Source organism: Hibiscus syriacus, unplaced genomic scaffold (genome assembly GCF_006381635.1).
Source record: "Hibiscus syriacus cultivar Baekdansim isolate YM2019G1 unplaced genomic scaffold, ASM638163v2 tig00110963_pilon, whole genome shotgun sequence".
Lineage (NCBI taxonomy): Eukaryota > Viridiplantae > Streptophyta > Magnoliopsida > Malvales > Malvaceae > Hibiscus > Hibiscus syriacus.
Window position 1 is genome coordinate 325,946 of NW_024062936.1, and position 22,958 is coordinate 348,903.

General features: G+C 35.6%; 2 protein-coding genes and 1 non-coding gene across 3 annotated transcripts; 1 reads left to right on the forward strand and 2 right to left on the reverse strand.

Moving 5' to 3' along the window:
* Nucleotides 1–11,518: 11,518 nt before the first annotated feature.
* Nucleotides 11,519–21,564, reverse strand: LOC120148602 (protein IQ-DOMAIN 14-like). The gene is made up of 5 exons (XM_039161679.1): nt 21,447–21,564; nt 20,357–20,798; nt 19,720–19,926; nt 19,047–19,645; nt 11,519–11,530 (listed from the first exon to the last, which is right to left on the reverse strand). The coding sequence occupies exons 2-4, from the start codon at nt 20,780–20,782 to the stop codon at nt 19,061–19,063; spliced, it is 1,218 nt and encodes a 405-aa protein (XP_039017610.1). The 5' UTR covers nt 20,783–20,798; nt 21,447–21,564; the 3' UTR covers nt 11,519–11,530; nt 19,047–19,060.
* On the reverse strand, nt 15,966–17,090 carry LOC120148550 (probable LRR receptor-like protein kinase At1g51890). The gene is made up of 3 exons (XM_039161641.1): nt 16,893–17,090; nt 16,477–16,631; nt 15,966–16,344 (listed from the first exon to the last, which is right to left on the reverse strand). Exons 1-3 carry the CDS (start codon nt 17,088–17,090, stop codon nt 15,966–15,968), a joined length of 732 nt encoding a protein of 243 aa, XP_039017572.1.
* On the forward strand, nt 18,456–18,592 carry LOC120148629. The gene has a single exon (XR_005518387.1). It is a non-coding gene; the product is annotated as a small nucleolar RNA snoR135 (small nucleolar RNA).
* Nucleotides 21,565–22,958: the final 1,394 nt, after the last annotated feature.

Below are 22,958 nucleotides of genomic sequence, written 5' to 3' on the forward strand. Positions count from 1 at the left end.
TACAAATGTTGTTTTTTCCATGTCTTCAGGATTCATTTTTATATGATTATATCCTGAAAAGCCATCCATGAATGAAAACTATGCGTGTCCTGCAGTATTGTCTACCAATGTGTCTATGTGGGGTAATGGAAAGCTATCTTTCGGACTAGCTTTGTTGAGATCTCTGTAATCCACACACATTCGAACTTTCCCATTTTTCTTTGGTACGGGAACAATGTTGGCTACCCATTATGGGTATTTGGCTGCCTGTAGGAAACCTGCATTGATATGTTTCATCACTTCTTCTTTGATCTGCAACAACATTTCTGGCCTCAATCGTCTGAGCTTTTGTTGGACCGGTTTATATTCTGGATTGATTGGAAGCTTGTGCATTACTATATCTGTACTCAAACCAGGCATATCTTGATAAGACCAGGCGAAGATATCTTTGAACTCTTGAAGAAGATTTATCAATTCTTGTTTTATTTGGATTGTCAGAGTAGTACCAATTTTCACCTCTTTCATTTCTTCATCTGTTCCCAGATTCACAGTCTCAATCTCTTCTTTGTGAGGTAGAATTTGTTTATCTTCTTTTTCTACCAGTCTTAATAATTCAGTAGGAACATCACATTCCAGTTCATCCTCACACTCATTGATTTCTTCCAGACATATAGGCTGCTCTAAATTTATCTCTTGATTAAATTTAGGAATAAACATGCTATTAACATGGTGACACCTGCAAATTTAAGTCGGACATATTTCCGAAAGAATATAGTAAATTTATGAAATAAATAAATGTAAAAATGTAAGAAAATGTAAAGAATGATTGCCATCTGAAAATTTTAAAGAAAATTTCTTATATTTAATATTAGGTTAACATAATTTCCTTTACAAGATAACAAAAAGTTTTCATACTTTTGAGCTAAACATAAAGATTAGTTCTGAATATTACTCTGTGTTAATATTAAAAACTATAGGAAGATCTTCAGTGGTCCAATTGTTGAGTGTTTCTCCAGGAAAACATGGCCGAATCCTATCCAAGTATTTGCCATTCTTGTTATCATTCATGATCATTTTGATAAATAATCCATTCATAGCTTCTTCAACTATGCTTTGATCTTTCGTCAACTTTTCTTCTTTAAAGGCTTCAACAAGCTGTTGTTCTACATTAATTGTTCCTCTTGATCTGAATGTTGTCTTTAACTGTGGGAAAAACATGTGTTCCCAAAGGATTTCTTTTCCTTTCAACCTCGTCTTTCTGTCTTCACACCTTCTTTTCATCTCTTTGTTCTTTTGCTGAAAATTGGGCTTAAATCCAAGCCCAAAACGATCTTTCTTCATCTTTATACTTACAGGAACTGAAATCCCTTGAAGATTCTTTCCTAAACCTTTCCCAGCTTTAGCTCCGATGCCTAAAGTTTGTCGTACCGTCATCTTGGTGCAATCAGATAATCTGGGATATGGAATTTTGCTTCCTTCTGCAATAAAGGTTGCATTTACAAATTCAAGAGCTCGGAAAGAGCATTCAAGAGCATCATCATTGGTTTCAATATATGGAACATCACTTGTTATAGACGCAATGATTTCTTCTTCAGCTCCTACGCATATTAGTTGTCCATCAACAACAAATTTCAATTTCTGATGTAATGAAGAAGGAACGGCTCCTGCTGAATGAATCCATGGCCTCCCTAATAAACAATTATGTGTAGGGTGAATGTCCATCACTACAAAGTCAATATTGTACACAACTGGTCCAATTAATAACGGTATTTCCATTTTCCCAAGCACCTCTTTTTGAGTACCATCAAAAGCTTGTACTATATTCTGATAACTCTTCATGTGTGATTTATCCACAGGCATTCTTTGAAGTGTGACTAGAGGCATCAAGTTGAGAGCAGATCCATTGTCAATCAATACTCCTGGCAAAACATGACCATGACAATGTGTAGTGATATTCAAAGCTTTTACTGACCCCATTCCGCCTTCAGGTATTTCATCATCCGTGAACGTTATGTAATTGTCAGCTGCTATATGTCCCATAATTCTGTCAAGTTTATTGAGGGATATGTATTCAGGGATAAATATTTGATTAAGCATTCTCATCAAAGCATTTCTATATGCTTCTGAATTCATCAATAGATCAAGAATAGAAATTCTCGCTTGTTGTTTGTGTAGTTGTTCAACCACACTATACTCACTATGTTTCAGGAATTTCAAAAATTCTTGCGCTTGTTTTTCTGTTACAGGCTCATTGAATGCTGGAGGGGATTCATCATCAAATACCTTTTGGGGTATTACCATGGTTTTTCCTTTTGTTTTCACTTGTTCTGAAGCATTGGATGTTTCGGGAGAGTAACATCTCCCACTTCTTGTAAAGAATCCGACTTCACTCACTGCTTCAGATGTCGAACCCAGACTCTGTATTTTCTCTTCTGTTTTTTCTAGAGAAACAGATCCTCCTACCATTGAAACATTGGTAGTATAATTCCAAGGTACCCTGCGGGTATCCTTGTATGGAAATGGTAAAGGAGTTGTGATAACTACTTTCGGCTTTGTTGGTGCAGGAATTACTGTAGATGATTTCACATTAATGATCATAGGATCATTTGTTCTTTGACTAGGTTTAGAATCCTCTGATGAGCAAACATCATCTTCTTTTTTCCCTGGTTCTTCTTCAAAGAATTCTATATCTCTGCTATTCATCAATTTTTGCACCAAATCCCTAAACTCAGGACATAGTTGAATTTCATGCCCCTTCTCTTGATGATATTCACAATAATTCTTGCCTTAATTATGCTGTGGCCTGAATTATTGTGGAATTATACTGGCTAAAGAGAGTTGTTGAAATATCCAAACAAAAGGAGATTTAATTTCAGAAATGTCAGTTTTTGCTTTATTTTTGTTCTCTTCCTGAATTGCATTCACATTTTTATCTCCATGATTTGGCAATGGATGATTTGATGTAGATGCTGAATTGAATTCCAACTTTCCAGTGTTGATCAAATTTTGAACCACCCTTTTGAATGCCAAACAGTTTTCAATAGAATGACCCGTAATTCCTTCATGGTAAACACAGTGTGCCTTTACATCATACCATGGAGGGAATGGTGGTTGCATGGGAACCAAAGGATAGGGCCGTATGAAATCTTCTTTTAACAGCGAATCATAGATCTCAGCATATGGTACCGATAAAGGTGTAAAAGACAACCTTTCATTTTCCTTTCGAGATCCTCTGGACTCTGCTCGGTTAGTGTTTGTTTCCTCTTTCTTAACCCTTGGCTGGGTTATTATAACACTTTTCGATGAATCCTTGTTGTAAGAGTTTGCATTGTTGATTTCATTCTCTTTTTTCCGGTACATAGGTCTTTTGGAACTAGACCCTTCATTTGATTAAATTTTGCCACTTTTCAAGACATTTTCAATAAGTTCTCCAGAAATGACCAAATCTGCAAAATTTCTGGTAGCATTCCCCATTAGATGATTTAAATAAGGAGCTTTCAATGTATGGACAAATATTATTGTGGCCTCTTTTTCTGACAAAGGTGGTTGAACTTGGGCTGCTGTGTCACGCCATCTCTGAGCATGCTGTCTGAACGTTTCGTTATTCTTTTTCTCCAAATTTTGGAGAGTCCATCTATCAGAGACCATGTCTGTTACGTGGCGGTACTGCTCTAGGAATGCTTTAGCCAGATCTTTCCAAGATCTAATGTTGGCTTTGGTCAATTGAGTATACCATTTTAAGGCTGGTCCTGTCAAACTATCTTGAAAGCAGTGAATTAACAATTTCTCATCTTTCACATATCCTACCATTCTGCGACAAAACATAGTAATGTGGGATAAAGGGCATGTGGTACCGTCATATCTATCAAATTCGGGAGTTTTGAACTTGATGGGGAGGATTAGGTCTGGAACCAAACTCAACTCACTAACGTCAAATCCATAGAATGATTCAGTTATTTCCACGGATTTCATTCATTCTTCTAAGCTCTTGATCTGTCTGGTCAATTCTTCATTTACTTTTTCTTTCTCATTCAGCTCATTCAAATATGGGATTAGATGCTCAGCATTAAAATCCCCTATTTTCACATCTGATATAAGTGGATTTTTGCTTGAAGATGCAGGATCCACTTGTCGATTTTCATGTGGTTTGGCTTCTTGAAATGCTGATGTGCGAGCATTGATTTGTATAGGTGTAGTACCAGAGTGATAAATTGGTTCTGGTGGAAAACCTAGAGGATACATAGGTTCTTGGTTGAAAGATATAGGATTTTTATGCATTTTTCCAATGATAGCCTGTCTTTTAAACATGTCTTCTATTTTCTGCATCATGTTGTCTTGTGAATTTGCAATACTGTCTTCAATTTTCTCCAGCTTCATTCTCATTTCTGCTTGTTCTTTATTATGTTGTTCCTCAATACGTTGTATTTTATCCTCCATAATTCTCTTAGTAGCTTGTCTAGTACCGTAGTGATGTTGTATTTCTCTTTTGGCCAGAATAACTGCGATTGACAAATTTTTTGATATTATTTTTTTCCAAATTTTAATTAATTTTTTATCTTAATAATAAAAATTATACATAAAGAAAATCATGAAATGAATAATGAATGTATGCAAAATGTATATATGCAAAAAGGTATTGATCCCAAAAAGTTAACTGTCATAGAACAACTTTCATCGGCATACAAAAGTTTCTTTATAATAGTTCATAACTACAGATAAGGCGTAACTTTCCTATTAAGCTCTATAATTTCTTTCATTAACCATGACACCTTCTTTCCAAACTTAGAAACTGGATCAACGTGATGCTCAATTATTTTAGCTTCAACAGCTAGTTCCCCAACATATCTAGCAATTTCGCTCATTTGTACCATGGCCTCAAATATCATATTACTTCTTTCTTCACTTCTTTCTACATAGAAATCAGTTGACTTTTGCCATTGATCATTAGTTCCTTCAATAGTTTGCTCTAACTCAGTGATTCTGACTTGACAATTGTACATAGTTTTTTCAAGATCTCTAATGCGTCTTCGCAGTGAAGCACTTTCCTCATTACTTTCTTTGAGATCATTAGGTCCTAGACAAACCTTTTCTTGAAATAACGACTCTTCAAGTTGCAAAATGTAAGCGTTAAACTCTGAGTTTTTATTTCTAGACTGGTCCAGATCTTCTTCAAGTTTTGTTCGTGCTTCTTGAGTTCTTTGATTAAGCTTCTGGATTTGAACATTCTTGTTTCAGCATCTTTGCATCCAATTGCTAGCCACTTCTTGCTCTACCTCAAGTTTGGTGTTGAAATTCTTTCTTTCCAGCTCCCATTTTTCTTTTTCAATATTGAACTCTTCAATCTTTTGGCCTCTGACTTCAAGTTCGGCAATCAGCTGGTTCATTTCAGATTCAAATCCCTTGAACATGATATTTTTCTCACCTTCAAATTTATCAAAGATGTCATTCTTCATCTCTTCTAAATCTTTGGCTCGATCCCTTTCTCTTTGCATTTCATTCATGATCTCGCGGTGTTCAGCTTTGTGTTTTATAATTCGCTCTCTTCTGTCAATCTCAAAATCTTCCATTTTTTGCTTTCCTTTCTCAAGGCTTTTGAGTAGACGGCTATTCTTTCCTTTCAGATCTTCAACTCGATTTTTCTCGATGTTCAATTCTCTAGTCATCTGTACTGTTGATTGGCTTGGTCCTGATGCTTTCCGGGATTTATATAACTCCTGGTAATTTTTCTTTAATGCTCTAAATTCACCATCAACTTTTTCTTTGTTTTCTCTCAACATTGCACATTGTGATGAATGAAAGTCAATGTCAACACCCAACATAGCTTTATCTCGTCTCATTTGCTCTAATTCTCTCGACCAGCCTTCTCTTTCTGCTTCAAACTCAGCTCTCAGGATTTCAATCTCTGATGGAACCACCTTAATGCGATCTTCCATAGAGATATCCTCATTTTGATCTGGTAGAGGAATATTTTCATTTTTCCTGACAGATCTCCATTCCTCATAATCAGGAGTTAGCATTTCTTTTGCTGCTTTAGCTCGGATACAAAAAGTTGTTTTCCAAGCTGTAACGGCTTCCATGATATTTCTTTTATAATTTTTGCTGTGGAATGCGAACTCAGATGAATGTAATCCAGCGGTGACAGGTACAAATTGACGACCTTCATACTGTCTTATGACCAGAAGTGGTGCATATCCAATTCCTCCCCACAATCCGAGCAGCATTATCCAGTTGTAATCACTACATTTGTAAAAGAATTCTCTTTGGATTTTCCATGGGGCTCGCCAAACAATGTCATTGCTTTGCAGATTTCGAAAGGCATTAATCCACATATCTTTCTTAATTTCTTTCGGCCATTCTTGCTCCAGAAATTCTTTTAATGGTGAGTAATCCGTATTAAAGCGCCGGTATGAAACCTTTTCTGTCCTCCAGAAATGGCTACGGATCCAAACATATAACAATTGGGTACACCCTGAGAATCGTCCACCTCCAAGCTTTCTACAAGCATTTAACGATCTGAAAGTCTCTGCTAGAATTGCAGAAGCAAGATTAATCTTTTTTGGTAGCTGCTCAAACAAATCTACTACTGTAGCTTCAATATATCCCAATACTTTTGGGAAGATGACCATACCATACATACCCAGAGCAAATAGATCGAATCGTACTTTAGTGTCTGGATGACTCTGAATAAGTTCTTTAATGTTGGTCCAAGCAATGCCTTCGCTTTCGCCTTTTTGTTTTGTATGGGATGCCACCCATTCTTCTCGTACTCCGGCAATCTTTGCTAATTTAACTCGAAAGGGTTGAGTTTTAATTGACTTTGAATAAATTCGATTCTCCAAAGCCCCTTCTATATGTAGCAAAGTTGTGTACTCTTCAATAGTAGGGACCAAGTCCTCCTTATTGAGAGTAAAGCAATTGTACCCTGGATTCCAGAATTGAATTAGGGCTCGAAGTAAGTCATCATCAACTTCGACATAGAGCAAATATGGGATATCTCCATAAGTCTGATAAAACTGCAACTTTTTGTTTGAGTCCCAACTTTCCCAAATGCTTCGCAAATCTTGCATATCATTTCTTTTTAGTGAAACTGGAGCATAACTGGCCAAGTCCGATACATAATCATCTTGCAGACTGTCTCCTCCTTGTCTTTGTAAGTCCTCAGCCCACTGTCTTACTTCTGAGTTTAGAATTATTTGATTTGAACACTTTTTATCCATGGATGAAGGCTTTCCAATGAGACAATTAACACGAGGATCAATGCCTTTTATCCTGTATGATGCTATGCAAACAGAAGAAATAAAGAACACACAAAAAAAATGAATTAGTTTACATAATAAAGAAATTTAATAATAATATCTACCTAAATATCTTTATTTAAACATGTTTTTTCATAATTATTAAAAAATTTAAATTTGCATGTAATTTAACCAGTAAGAAAATAAATAAATAAAAAGGAAAGTTAGAATTCATTTCTCCTATGTGTACACCTATTTTGGACAAAATTTCGGCATGGCTTCAGATCGGAAGAGTTTCTAGGGTTTATTATATGCAAGGTTTCAGATCTAAGAATAAAGGTACCCGAATTGTCCTTGTTAGTGCCCCCTTGGACTGTTAACCCTCAATCTTAGTCTATCACAGACTAAAGTGGATCGAGTTCAATTCGAGGGGATACATTTCTCTATGCCTGACACGGAGAATAAATTCTCATGAAGACATAGAGCATATGAACCCTGAAAGTTACTTGTTAGGTCTGACACGGAGAATAAATTCTCACGAAGACGTCGCTTTCACTCCCACTTAAAAGGGACAAACTCAATTATAGAGCTTTATGTTATGCCATGCAAGTGTTGTATGTGAGGAGAAATGTTCAAACCTTAGACAGAAAAAAAATAAATAATGAAATAAAATACTTGCAAATAAAATGAAATATTAATAAGAAAATATATAAATACTATGAAAATAATAAGTATATAAAAAATTTGAAAAGAAAGAATTATAAATTAAATATATGAATTTTTAATTTATAATTAATAGAGACAATTTATAATTAATTTTAAAAGTTTGACCAGTCCCCAGTGGAGTCGCCAAGCTGTCGTAACCGGTTTTCGTCCGGGCACGGATTTTTTACTTGGCGGGAAAATTGATGTGAATAAATAGTTTTTAAAATAATTTGGGAGTCGATATCGGCCTTTTGGGTTAGGTAGGTCGAATACCTAAAAATTATCTTTTAAAAAAAGTTTTAAGAAAACATCAGTTAAAAGATGAACTGATTTGCGTTTATAACCAAAAATTCGTTCTTTTTAATAATAAAAAGGGATTCATGGTCGGTTACGTTTAGGGAAGGATTAGCACCCCTATAACGCCCAAAATTGGTACTTTTTAATTATAAATTGTCTCTATTATTAGAAATTTAAAAATTCAAAGATATATTTAATTCATAATCCTATTATTTCAAAATTATAATTATGAGAAAAAATAATTTATATATATTTATAAATAAAATATTTATTTATTTAGAAATATCAGAAAAGGACTTCTAGGTGCCTTAAGACAGCTCTTTTCTTCGATATTAATAAATATTAATATAATAATTTAAATAAAATTAAATTATAATTTTTTATAATTTTTAATTTTTAAAATATCAGAATAGGACATCCAGTTGTATTAAGACTGCCCTTTTCTTTAATATTGAAAAATAAATAAATAAATATTAAAATAATTTATATAAAAAATATAAATTATTATTTATTATATACATATTTATATTTATATTTATATGACTATATAATAATAATAAAAATAATATTTAAATATATAAACAAGTAAAATTAAAACAATAAAAATACAATTAGAACTATATATTTAAAAGCAGTAAAATAAATGAAAATATTTAAAATTAGTGACTAAATTCTAATCTAATAAAATTAAATACTTAATTTGTAATTAATTATTTAAAATTATAGGGATTAAACATGCTATTTTCCTTATTTATTAATTTAGTGACTAAAATAAAATTATAAAAAATTAGAATATCAGATTAAAATAAATTAAAAATATATACTCCGGATTAAAATATTATTTATTAAAACTAAAGGACTAAATACGTATTTATCCTAAATATATTATTTAATAGAAAGGATTAAAATAAATAAAATTAAAATTAAAGAACCGAATTAAAAGGATTATAAATTGATTTAGTGACTAAAATGTAAAGATTACAAGTTAGGATGGCTGCGGAAAGGTTTTAACCTTTAGTTAATTACAGACAAACCCCTCCCGAAAACGGCGTCGTTTGGGGAGGGCTATTTAAGTCCCAAACGGCTGGCCCTTCGGGCCAGCTTCCCCATTTTTCCTTTCTTTTCTCTGTCAAACAGAGAGAGTTTTATAACTCTCTCTCGCCTCTCTCTATTTTCCTCCAACCGGAGGAATTCCGACAGTCGCCGGACACCGTACTCCGGTGTCGGTCTCCACCGTCGGCCACCGTTAATGGTGGCCGAAAAATTACATATATACCTTAAATCGAAGCCCTGCTTTCCCTAAAGCCAAATCCGTGGGTATTTTAACCTAGATCATTACCAAAATATGTAGATCTAAGGTTCTTTACCTTCGACCTTTCGGTTTCAAAGACGTAGGGAGGCTCTGATGACGGCAGTTCCCTTGGTAAGTCTCATTTCCTCTTTTCCTTCATTATTTGGTTGTTGTTGGGTGTTGATTTGCTCTCGTGTCTGTAGTTCTTGCTCTAGTTGTTCGTATCTCTTTCTCTGTCTCTTTTTTTTCTGTTTGTTGTTGTTCTCCGTCTTTTGTCTTTGCAGGTTGGGTGATGGCTTTATAGCCATCACCGGCGCTTGTCTCGGACCGATCCTAAGGATGGATTTCGGTGAGTCACCGAACTATGTGGTGACTCACCCCTAGAGCCTGCAACGTGGGCGGCGGGTGTTGAAGCAGCAAAGCTTCTGGAGTCTTCAGCAAGGCGTGGCAGCGGTGGAGATGGTGGGAGCAGCTGCAGCGGCCGCGTGGCCCTAGGGTATCATACCCTAGGGTTTGCATCTGGAGGAGTGTGGGCCGTTGGATCTCTCATATCCAACGGCTGAGATGATGAGGCGGCTAGGGTTAGATCAAACCCTAATCTGTTAGGGTTTAGTTGGGCCATTTGTAATTGGGCCAGATAATATAGGCCTGTTTGTAATTATTTATTTATTTATTTTAATAATAATAATATATATAATAATTATAATAATAATTATAATAATAATTATAATAATAATATAAAATGGGTAAAAAAAATTTAGTATCTTCAATTATTTTTACGAAGACTTTGTTTATAGTTTATCATTTTAAATTAATGACAGCATAAACATTTTCTGTTACGGAAGACGGCTATCGGATAGAGCAAAATTACAACTGATAATTTGAGAAAATAAAAATGAAGATAAAATAGACACAATTTACGTGGAAAACCCCTAAAAATTTAGGGTAAAAACCACGGGCAACGGTAGAAGAATTTCACTATGAGAAAATAGGAATTACAACCTCTCTCGATCTACCAAGGAGAAAACATTGATAATTCTCTCTTGATAAAAATGAGAAAACAACTCTAAAGAAACTCTCTAAATTCTCTCTAGTATTGGAAGAAAGCTAGAATGCTTTGGGATGGTTTTGAAGCTAAATGAGCTAGGGTATTTATAGTTGAAACTTAAGGACTAATCTTATAAATACCCTAAAGTTTAGTGACTAAAGTTTATAATTTACCCATTTAATTTTCAAACATTGTTGCACCTAATTTTGACATTGCAATATTAGGTGCCTAACTTGAACCAATTTTCTGCACATTTCAACAATCTCCCACTTGAAGATTTGATTGGAACAATCATATCTTCACACCATTCTTTCTACCTTGGACCATCATGTTGCTTACGTCTCTGACAGGCCACAAGAGGATCGACACCAGGTAAATTTATCAGCGTTTATCGCCTTCGTCATGAAATCTGCTATGTTGTCTTTGGTATGGATCTTCTGCATATCTATTGTCCCTTCTTCCACCTTTTCACGAATGAAATGATACTGAACTCGTATGTGTTTTGTCCTTGAATGAAATGCTGGATTCCTTGCTAGATGCAAGGCGCTTTGACTGTCACAAAATAGAGAGACATACTCTTGATTGTGCCCAAGCTCCTCCAATAGCATCTTCAACCAAATTGCTTCTTTACTGGCTTGTGTAGCTGCTACATATTCTGCTTCTGTTGTTGACGTAGCCACAACTGACTGCAATTTTGAAACCCAGCTTACAGCTCCACCAGCAACTTTGAACACATATCCTGTAGTAGATTTGCTTTTATCCAAATCCCCTGCATAGTCAGAATCTACATACCCATTGATTAGTAAGTTTGATCCTCCGTAACATAATGCAACATTTGAGGTCCCTTTGATGTATCTCAGGATCCTCTTTACTGTATTCCAATGCTCTTTGCCTGGATTCGCCATGTACCGACTAACCACTCCCACTGCTTGTGCAATGTCTGGTCTTGTGCATATCATAGCGAACATCAAACTTCTCACTGCTGATGCATACGGTACTCGAGACATCTCCATCCTCTCTTCTTCACTGCTAGGACTCATACAGGAGGATAATTTGAAGTTAATAGGAAGAAGGGTAGAAATTGGCTTACAATCTTGCATGATAAATCGTGACAAGATTTTCTTCAAGTAATTCTTTTGTGAAAGCCAAATCTTCCTATTACTTCTGTCTCGGTGAATTTGCATCCCTAGAATCTTGTTTGCTGATCCCAAGTCCTTCATTTCAAATTCCCTAGCCAGTTGTGCCTTCAATTCTTCAATATGATCTTTGTTGGGTCCTGCAACCAACATGTCATCCACATACATAACAAAATCGTTATCACCAGACCTCTTGAAATAAGCACAAGGGTCTGCATTAAGTCTGTTGTATCCAAGGCACATAATGAAGGAATCAAATCTCTTATACCAACACCTCGGCGCCTACTTTAGACCGTACAGAGATTTGTTCAACCTGCAAACCAAGTTCTTCTTTTCGTCTTCTTCAAAACCTTCAGGCTGGAGCATATAAATCTCTTCTTCAAGATTTCCATGAAGAAAAGCTGTTTTAACATCTAGCTTCTTTCTGAGCATATCCTTTGACCACCAGTCTTGCACGATACCACTCCACTTGATCGTCACCATTTCGCTTGATTTTGAAAACCCATTTGTTACCAATTGGCTTCCTTCCTTGTGGTAGTGGCACAAGGTCCAATGTATTATTTTTATGAAGGGCTTCGATTTCTTCTTACATCGCCATCATCCACAGTGAAGCATCTGAGCTGTTTATTACCTCCTGGTATGTTGATGGCTCACCGTCCTCTGTTAAAAGGCAGTATGCAATATTACCTTCTATAACATAATCTGAGTGCCAATTGGGACGTCTTCTCATACGATCTGATTGACGAGTTGTTGGAGCTTCAGAACTCTCTGGTTCTTGTTCATCATGTGTTGGTTCTGCTTCAGAAGAATCTCCTTCTTCAAACTCTTTTTCCACATGTATCTGAGTAGTCTATGACTTTTCAGCGCTATCATCGTCTTCTTTTCTTTGTAGTTTATCTTCTACAAAGATAACATCCCTACTAATGATCACTTTGCGGGCAGTGGGATCCCACAAGCGATACCCCTTTACTCCATCAGCATACCCCAAGAATTTGCATTTCCTGGATTTTGGATCCAGCTTTGAAATTTCTTGGGCGTTGTACATCACGTACACAATACTTCCAAATACATGGAGGTTTGAATAATCAACTGGTTTACTAGTCCACATCTCCATTGGTGTCTTCAGCTCTATTGCAGTTGATGGAGCTCGATTCACCAAATAACAGGCGGTATTGACTGCTTCTGCCCAGAATGATTTTTCTAGGCCTGCGTCCCTCAACATTGCTCTTGTTCTTTCTAACAAGGTTCTGTTCATCCGTTCTGCCACTCCATTTTGTTGAGGAGTGTTCGCCACTGTGAACTATCTTTTGATGCCTTCTTTCTTGCAAAAGTCATCAAATTCTTCGCTTGTGTATTCTCCTCCATTATATGTTCTGAAACACTTGATCTTATTTCTAGAATCAAGTTCAACCCGCGCTTTGAAGATTTTAAAAGTTGAAAAACATCTGACTTCTTCTTAATAGGATACACCCAACATCTCCTAGAGTAGTCATCAATAAATGAGACAAAGTATTTTGCTCCACCTAGGGATGTAACTGGTGCTTTCCATACGTCAGAGTGAACCAGTTCTAGAACACTTTTGCCTCTAGAATTTGATGTGTTGAATTTCAACCGGTACTGCTTACTTGTTTTGCAATGCTCACATAAAGTAAGTGATACCTTTGTTAAGCCTGGAAGTAGCTTTTGCTCCACAAGGACTTTCATTCCTTGTTCTGACATGTGTCCAAGTTTCTTATGACATAGCATTGCAGAATCTGAACTACATGAGGCAACAGAGGCTTCTGCTTCTAGCAATGTCTCTCCCTTCAGCATGTACAAGTTTGCAGCTATCTTTTCACCTTTCAGCACCACAAGCGCTCCACGGAACACCTTCATGATTCCTTTCTGTGTTTCAATCTTGCTAGCATTATTATCCAACAATCCGTAGGATAATAAATTTTTCTTCAGACCTTTCACGTGCCGCACATCTCGAACAACTTTAATTGTTCCATCATACATCTTCAATTTGATGGTTCCCACACCAATGATCTCTAAGGCATGATCATTGCAACTATACACAGATCCTCCTGAGACAGGTTCATAATGATGGAACCATTCTCTTCTTGAGGTCATGTGATATGTCGCTCCCGAATCAATGAGCCATATATCTGCAAATCTTTTTCTGCCTTCCACGGTGGTTGACGCTTCACAGCATAGAACATCTCCATCATCTGAAGTGTTTGCGGTATTGCCTTGTGGATTGGAGATTTTATTTAGACTCCAACAATCCTTCTTCAAGTGACTCTTGTTTCCACAGTTGTAGCATTTTAAATTCTTCTTGCTCCTCGACTTTGATCTACCATGTTTGTGACTGCTGCTTTGGCCACGTTCTGTTGATCTCCCTCTCGTCGTTGTCAACACTTCTGCTTGTTGCAGATTTACTTGTCTGTCTTCCTTGTTCTTGCATCGATTTTCTTCTTGTAGAACAGCAGCTGCAACGTCATCGAAGACTAGACTGGTGACATTATTGTTTGTCAAGTTGATGATGAGTTGATCATACGAATCCGGTAGACTTTGAAGTAGAAGTTCAGCACGTTCTTGTTCTATTATTTTACAGCTTAAGGATGTAAGCTGAGAAAATAAAGTGTTCAGTGTGTTTAAGTGCTCCGTCACTGAAGTAGATTCTGACATCCGAAGAATGTACAATTTCCTCTTAAGGAAAATTTTATTGTGCAACGATGTGGCCTCGTACAATTTGGTGAGATAATCCCATATCTCCTTAGCTGTTTTCTTCTCCTCGATGCTTGACAATACTTCATCTGCTAATGCTAGATGAAAGTTTACCATAGCATTTCCGTCCATCTCGTTCCATTTGTTGTCATCTGTGAAATCCATCGGCCTTTCATTGATAGCAGCTAGACACCCGTCTTTCCTCAGGATGGCCTTCATCTTCAATTTCCACAGTGAGAAATTTCTCCCATTGAATTTTTCAATATCAAATTTTGTTGTCATAGCTTCTATTATTGATAGCTCCCACTATTTCACTATCGTGAATAGTTCTCTAAAACCTTCAAAGAATGGGTAATAACTTCTTATTTTCTTATGTTTGGAGGATCCACCTTTTGGTGGCAACCACAAAGACAATAAGCAGATATTACACACTCTAATCTAGCTCTGATACCAATTGTTGCGGAAGACGGCTATCGGATAGAGCAAAATCGCAACTGATAATTTGAGAAAATAAAAATGAAGATAAAAGATACACACAATTTACGTGGAAAACCCTTAAAAATTTAGGGTAAAAACCACGGGCAACGGTAGAAGAATTTCACTATGAGAAAATAGGAATTACAACCTCTCTCGATCTACCAAGGAGAAAACAATGATAATTCTCTCTTGATAAAAATGAGAAAACAACTCTCAAGAAACTCTATAAATTCTCTTTAGTATTGGAAGAAAGCTAGAATGCTTTGGGATTGTTTTGAAGCTAAATGAGCTAGGGTATTTATAGTTGAAACTTAAGGACTAATCTTATAAATACCTTAAAGTTTAGTGACTAAAGTTTATAATTTACCCATTTAATTTTCAAACATTATTGCACCTAATTTTGATATTGTTGCACTTAATTTTGACATTGCAATATTAGGGGCCTAACTTGAACCAATTTTCTGCACATTTCAACATTTTCTATAACGAATATCATTTGGATTTGTTCCTTTGACCATCTGTCTTATCCTTCAAGTGGTTTGATATTGATAGCTTGAATACTTCTGTTGTTGGTTCGAATATCAACCTATTGATCATCTACTTGTATATAACAAAATGAATGTAACAAGTCGAATTTGAAAGTAATAAAAGGTGAGAATAGAAGGAATGACTCGGACGATGTCCGTTAAGGTATCAAAAAGAAAATGAACGACAAAACAGGGAAAAAATATTATCGTGTATTAACTATTTCATGACCAAAAAGGTTAACTCTCCCAGTCTCTAATATACTCCAAATTTTCCATGATTAACATTTCCTTCCATTTTTTTCTTCCACATTATACTCAACATACTCTTCAATTCATCTACCAGAGTCTGTCTTCCATGTTTTGTACAGATTAATATATTTCACACTTTCCTATTGTTATATATATATATATATATATATATATATATATATATATATATATATATATATATATATATATATATATATGTGTGTGTGTGTGTGTGTGTGAAGATGAAGAAAAGTCAAACTCATAGTTAAATAGCCCTGTTTAAGCTAATAGATTTTGCATAATCCCGTCTGCCTAGGGGAGGGAATTACTTCCAGTTGGAGCCAACTGAATGTTGTGCTGTCGGATCCTTTCGACCTCAGTCGACAAACACTCACTTAACTCCGCCACAACGTAGTTGGTCGATGGCCTTTTCATCGAAGTTTGAGAAACGCAAGCCAATGCCTGTTCAACTGCTTTCTTCATTGAGATAATGTCAAAATCTCCTTGCAATCTTGGATCAACTATGCTTTTGATATCACCATTATATAACATCAAACTAGCCCATTGGCTTATATGTGTAGTCTGCTCATACGATTTCATAATCACTTGTTGGTTCGTAACGATCTCCAAAAGGACTACCCTGAAGCTGTAGACATCGCTTTTCTCCGTCAACCTATTCGAAGTAGAATACCTGCATGCCAAACATTATTTCATAAGACCAGTTAACAAAAACAAATCCTATTTAATAATAGATTTATGATTTAAATTTATTCGAAGATATTTTTAATGGAATTACTCAAGTGAGTGTCGATACCGGATTCACTTACTCGGGATCAAGGTATCCTGGGGTACCAGCAACTCCAGTAACGATGGAAAAGCTTTGGACAACCCGAAATCAGAGAGCTTGGCATGCAGGCTTTCAGTTAACAATATGTTGCTGCACTTCACATCTCTGTGGGTTATAGACGGTGCGCAATCCTGGTGCAAATACAGTAGTCCTTGTGCTGCTTCCAGGGCTAGCCAGGTCTTACTTTCCAATTCAAAACACCTCTGCTGCTATCTATGTCACACCTCGATTTAGGGGTCAATTTATAAGTTTCTAAAACTGGAAGTCAGTTTTGGAAAGTGCAGGAGAAATTAGGGACTATAGCATGAATTTTCCCATTTTTATTATCTAGTAAAAATATAATAATCGGATTGGGTAAACCCTCCCCCCAAATCCCAAATCCCTAATTTTACCCCCAAATTTATCATCTCCCCAACGGTCTCCTTCCATGGCCAATCCCTCGTCGTCCGACCACCGTAGACCGTTCCATTACCTCCGTTCGACTCCCCCTCGGCCGGCGACCAAAACCCGAGTCTCCCCGCACCGAACAACGTCGTGAAACGTCGAGAATAATTGTCTGAAGCTTCGTCGGGAGCGCCATTGTTTTCCATCAATTCCGGTCGCCTCCGTCGTTGTCTATTCTCACCGCCACCCTAGGATCCCCAACTCCGAGCGATCAAAACCCGACCGGATTCGCCACCTATTGTCGCCGTTGTCGTCGTCAGTATGACATGAAAATTGATGAAATACAGTACTATCTGTTTCATGCTTTATGGAACATGTTAGTATGGTTTCCTACATAGGTAAGTTTAATTGGTCACGTGTATGTAGTGATTATTTCCTAACTTGATTGAAATACTATAAAATGTCAGTAACCGGATATGATTTATATGGCTAGCTTAAGAAAGTGGAAAATCAATCGGAAATAATAATAATAATAATAATAATAATAATAATAATAATAATAATAATAATAAGCTGGGTGATTCAATAATGACTAAATTGACTTCAAGATCCGTAAATTTTGATTGGTTTCTTTTAAGGTTAAATACCGAGAATATTTGGATAATATGTTACCTAAAATAGCCCTAAAGAATAAATTACGAAAATACCCTTATACTGAAAAAAGCCCAAGACTTTCTTTAGTGGTGAAATTAACCTCTAATGAACAAATGAGCAAAGTACTCTGAACTTTAATGGAATTGAAATAATTTCAAGCTTAAATAATTAGTTTGACATGAAGAATTTGCAGGTGCCCCTTATGAAGAATTCTAATAATATAATTTATACACTTGTGTAATATTTCGGTAAATTCTAGAAGAAGAAAAAAGAAGGAAAGTGATCCTAGTGAGTCTAAGATTCATGATCTAAGAAAACATAAGAGAATAAAGATAAATAATTTGACAACCTAGTTCAATTAAATGTACTTACTACCCACAGGAGTTGGTTCAAATGGTAAGCAGCTTGATATCGCTTAAGCAATGTCTCAAGTTCGAGTCCTTGTATATATAGAAAATTCTTGATAGGAGACTCACCCACCAAAACTATGTGTGCAACGTGAATCGATTCAAATTAATTAAGACGAAATCTTGGAATAGGGAGCGGAACAAAAAAAAAATCAAATGTACTTACTCCACGTATAAAGTAAGTTTAGATTTAATTTTGTTAACGAAAAAAAGGTAACACAATGATAAATATTAGAGTTAGGGCGCTAGGCCTATAGCTGAAGATGTAACACAATGATAAAAGGGAGGGGAATTAGGGGCGCTAGGCGAAGGGGCATAACGGCAACTTAAAATAAAGGTTGTACAAGCTAAAACCCTAACTCATCTCCTATAAATACACATACAGAAGCAGGAAACCCAAAGCAAGCCGCGATGTGAAATAACATTTCCTACCCTCTCTGTGTCATAAAAATTTCCTCTTAAAATTTATGTTTTTAACAAAGTATTTACATTCATGCATGGGGTTTGAGCGGAGCAGGAATAGTATCGACGTTGTGCAAATTTTCCAGTGCACGCTGTTCGAAACTGCAAAACTGATTTGGGGAAGATGGGCAGTTGTGCTTCATATCTATCTTCGATTCTTTTCGACGATCATCTTCCCCATATCCCAAGTTCTCTCTTTCCAAAATATTTTTTCAGCATATTATAGATGCCTTCCGGTTCTTGCCATTGTTATTTGCATCTAAATTTTATTTAGTTAATAATGAATTTTGTTAGTGATGAATATATTATGAACTCCGGTTAAACATGGTTCCCCATATTCTGATACTGTGAAATCTTGTGAAAAGCAAAAGCCTATGTGGAAGTCTACATTAGCTCCAGCGAAATGCTTGAAGGGAGCCTGGTTTAATGTTATATATGACACGATCACATAAAACGAATGCCGACATAAATAAGCAATGTCTTAAATGGAAAAGAAAATCATTCATCGGAAGAATTTACACAAGCACTCTTTTCTATCTATGGCTTTGTTTGTAACAAAGTGAACAACACTATGTTCAACTTCGAATTCTCCTAATAATTGCCACGGCAAACAAATTACTACGACAAGACTTGTGAAACCGGGGATTTCTCTATCAAAATTCCAAAGTTTCATCAACTTGATAACATGGCTTGTTCATTCGAACTTCACTCATGCTGTTCCTCGCTGCCATTATTTCACTGAGGGAAGGTCTATTCTTCGCTCCTGGCTCTGGTCTTTGCTTTGGGGCACTGAGAGATCTTAACTTGGCCTTGAAAGATTGTGTGTTTGCCATATAGTTCGGGAGGTTCGAGTAAGGTTGTCTAAAATATCTTTCCCCGCACACACTCAATGGTGTAGTAGGAGCGTTCAACGTCCAGTTGGTATTACCGAAACGAGGAGTGGTCTGAGCAGTAGAAAACTTACATTCCTTGCCAGCAAAACACCATTCGAAATCATTAACATTTCTATGATTGGGTGTTGATGCTCGAACCGGACATAGAAGAGGCGATGATATTGTCTGGTATGGCAATTCATCCCCACATTCTGATAATGCATTGAGGTTGAACCTACGTGACCTTGATCTTGTCTTCAATGTATCAATTTCGACAATTTTGGGGCTGTCATCATATGCACTGGTTTCCATTGATGCAAACAGTCTTTTGCTGTGAATTTCACTTCTTGGTTCATCAAATCGTTCCTGAAAATAAAAAGAACACTATAACCAAATATCGAGTGACGGAAAACGGATCGACAAATGGTGCTTCTGCTTACAAAGGATTTCCGATTCCTGTTTTCGAGACAATACGAATTCTCCTTGTTGAAGGAGCGACGAAGCCGCTGAGAACGAACTGATGTTTGTGCTCTTAGAAGAGCATGCATACTGTGCAAAGTTGCAATAGCCCTCTTTCTTACAAGATAGCCTCTAACCAGAGCTTGTAATCGAACCAGCCCTCTCAAAGCTCTAAGCGCTTTCCGAGACTGAAAGGACAGAACCCAAATTAGATTTCAACCAAAGTTATCAACTTCAATGCTTGGTTGAACAAATAAATGATGATAACCAGTCCAGGATGTTTAAATTCAAATTTCAAAATCTGCAGGCTAAAAGCAAAAACACTTGAATCCAATTGATTTATAGACCACACTTCATCTGGGGTCTACCAGTTGCTAGGAGGAATGAGAATTTTGGCCTTTAGTCAATCAGAAGCAGCACAAGTACCGTTACATTGAGCAAAGATAAGACACCTATTTTTTAATCTAAAACGTTTCTGTTTCATTGCCGTTTTGAATCTATATTTTTCTTTATGATTCCGAAATACATTTTGGAGCAAACAGCTACATAACACAGACCAAAAGGTAAACATACTTGAAAAAGAATGTATAATCCAACTACCAAAAAAACTGTACTTACCAAATAGCCTCTAAACATGGTTTGAATTTTCATAGCCGCCCACCTTTCCCTCCCTCTGCCGAATGTAGAGGTTCTTCCGTTGCTAGTTAGCTTCACCACCGCCATTGCCGCCTTTGCTGCCGCTACGGCGGCATCCGCTGCAGCTGCGGTGGCTGTTGCCACCGCAATTGCATGCTTGTTTTGATCATTCTCAGATTCAGCAACGTAGGATCTCAGCCAAGCACCACCGTCTATACTTGTAAAAACATTCCTTGGACTAGGAGGAATTTCATCAACACCCTTAATTGACTTGGCAAAACTCAACCTTTTCTTCTCTTTTTTATCGTATAAAACGGACGAATTTGATGAATTTTGGTCTTTACTATCCTTTTCTTTCTCCTTTTTCATGCCTAATAAACCCTTCAGCCACCTTGCAGCTTTGCCCATCTCTTAAAGATCGAAACTAAGGCAAGAAAAATATAACCACCAAAAATATTCCAAATGAGAGAAACAAATCAAGGTGAGTTAGTTAAGAGGAAAAACAACAATAGAAGCTGCATTCTTTTTCTGTCTCTTTCCCTAGAATCTGAAGCGAGAAAACATGAGAGAATTAGCAAGCAGCTAGCTAGCTAGCAAATCTTTATAGAGAGAAACGTCAAAGCACTGATGGGTTTTTTTAGCAATAAAAAAACAAGTAAGAAAACTTTCAAAAAGAGAAAGTAATGATCATAAAATTGAGAGAAAGAGAAAAAAGTGACTTCGTCTCCAAAGCTGGAATCTAGTTTACTGGTAGAATTAAAACACTTAGGGTCTCTCTGTAAGATCTTCAGAATGTTGTAAGTATAGAAGTGATGCGAGAACAGTGTGGAGGAAAAACATTAAAAAAAAACTTAAAATATATGGATAAAGTTGGGATTTTTTTTAAAAATGAAATCTGACACAACCTCGTGAAGACTGCATTACAAGACAAGAAAAATGATGTCATGATTTATATTATTACCACAAAAACTACATCTTTTCAAATAAAACTCAGAATGCAAAAACAAAAAATTACAGACAAACAAAATCTAATAATCACATGAAAGAAGAAGAAACTGAGCATCTCTCTCACCTGGTCAAAAATTCAAAAGTAGCGCCCTGGTCTCCTTTCCTATGTCTCAAAGCTGCAAACTTTTTTTAATCTAAAGATTCTCTCAAACTTTATTGAGCAACGTGTATCCAAATCAAATACTGCAATATTTTAGACCATTATTTATAATATTGTACTAAACACCCTTTATTTTTATTAGACAATATGAAGAAAACCTGATGGCATTTCTTTTTAAACAAAACTAAACACAAAGGGTGCTACTTTTTTTGTAGTTGTTTTTGGGCACTGAGTAAGGATTCAGAGGCATTAAAGCAAAAGGGTTGGTTTTTATACCAACAACTGTTTTGTCTGTAAATAGTCCAAAAACAATATGCTGAAACTTCTCTTCTGGTAGGTGAAGAAGAAAGATCCTTCAGTTTCCGTATCTTCTTTTCTATAATGATTTGTGGCTCAGTATCCCTCTGCTGTCATTGATTCTGCACAATATCTTTATCTTCTCTCGGTTTCAAACAGGGTATGATGAATATTTTTAAGATTGAATCTCCATAGATACAGACTGAGATTGCGTTTATAATACAATTAATGTATTACTTTTTTAAATTTAATAAATGTTATGTTACTTCAAAAAAAATGTTATGTCAAATATAATTTTAGAGAAAAAAAATTAACCAATCGATCCAGCTATCCTTATAGAATTTATTATACAAGTTAAATCAATTTGTATATTTTTATAGGATACTCAGACTATATATTTTTATTTATATATAAATATTAAAAATATTATGAATTTAAGTATATTAGATTTATATTCTATGTGATTTTAGATAATGGATAGATTCATCGTTCCTATAGATAAAATGGGAGAGTAAATCCAATTGAGTATTTTCGACAGTATTCTTCCTAAAAAAATTTAATTTGAATAATAACATTGGTAGAACTTGTGTGTATTATCGATGATCAAAAGTTTATTCTTTTTAAAAAATATGTTATGATTATTGTAAACTATTGCAAAAATAAAATGAAAATGAGTATTGATTGAAGATTTATTCTTTTAAATACGAATTTTTATTATTATTTTGAGATAAATGACGGTTAGGCCATTAAATAAGATAGAGGAAATCATATTTATAATTAAAAAGTTAAAACTAATTTAATTTAATTATTTAATTTTGTATGATTCTTCGGGATACAAATGAAATCGAATTAACAGTTTCCTTATGGTTTAGGATGATAAAAAAAACGTGCAAGGTTTAATCAACTTTTGAATTTTGAAAGGAGATCTAAATCTAAATGCTTATGTTGCCAGTTTATTCTGTGTATTAAATATTAATTACCTGGTATCTAGTTTTTATGATTTCCATTATATTAAAAATATATATTATGAATTTATTGTTTAACTTTAGTGGTTAAAGAAAGGGTATGGTTTTGGAATTTTAATTTATTGTTTGCAGAGTGAGTGACGATAGGTTAGAAAAGAATTGGGGGTGAGCAATTGAGACATGATAGTGAGCCCGAGATGAGTTGTAATATCCC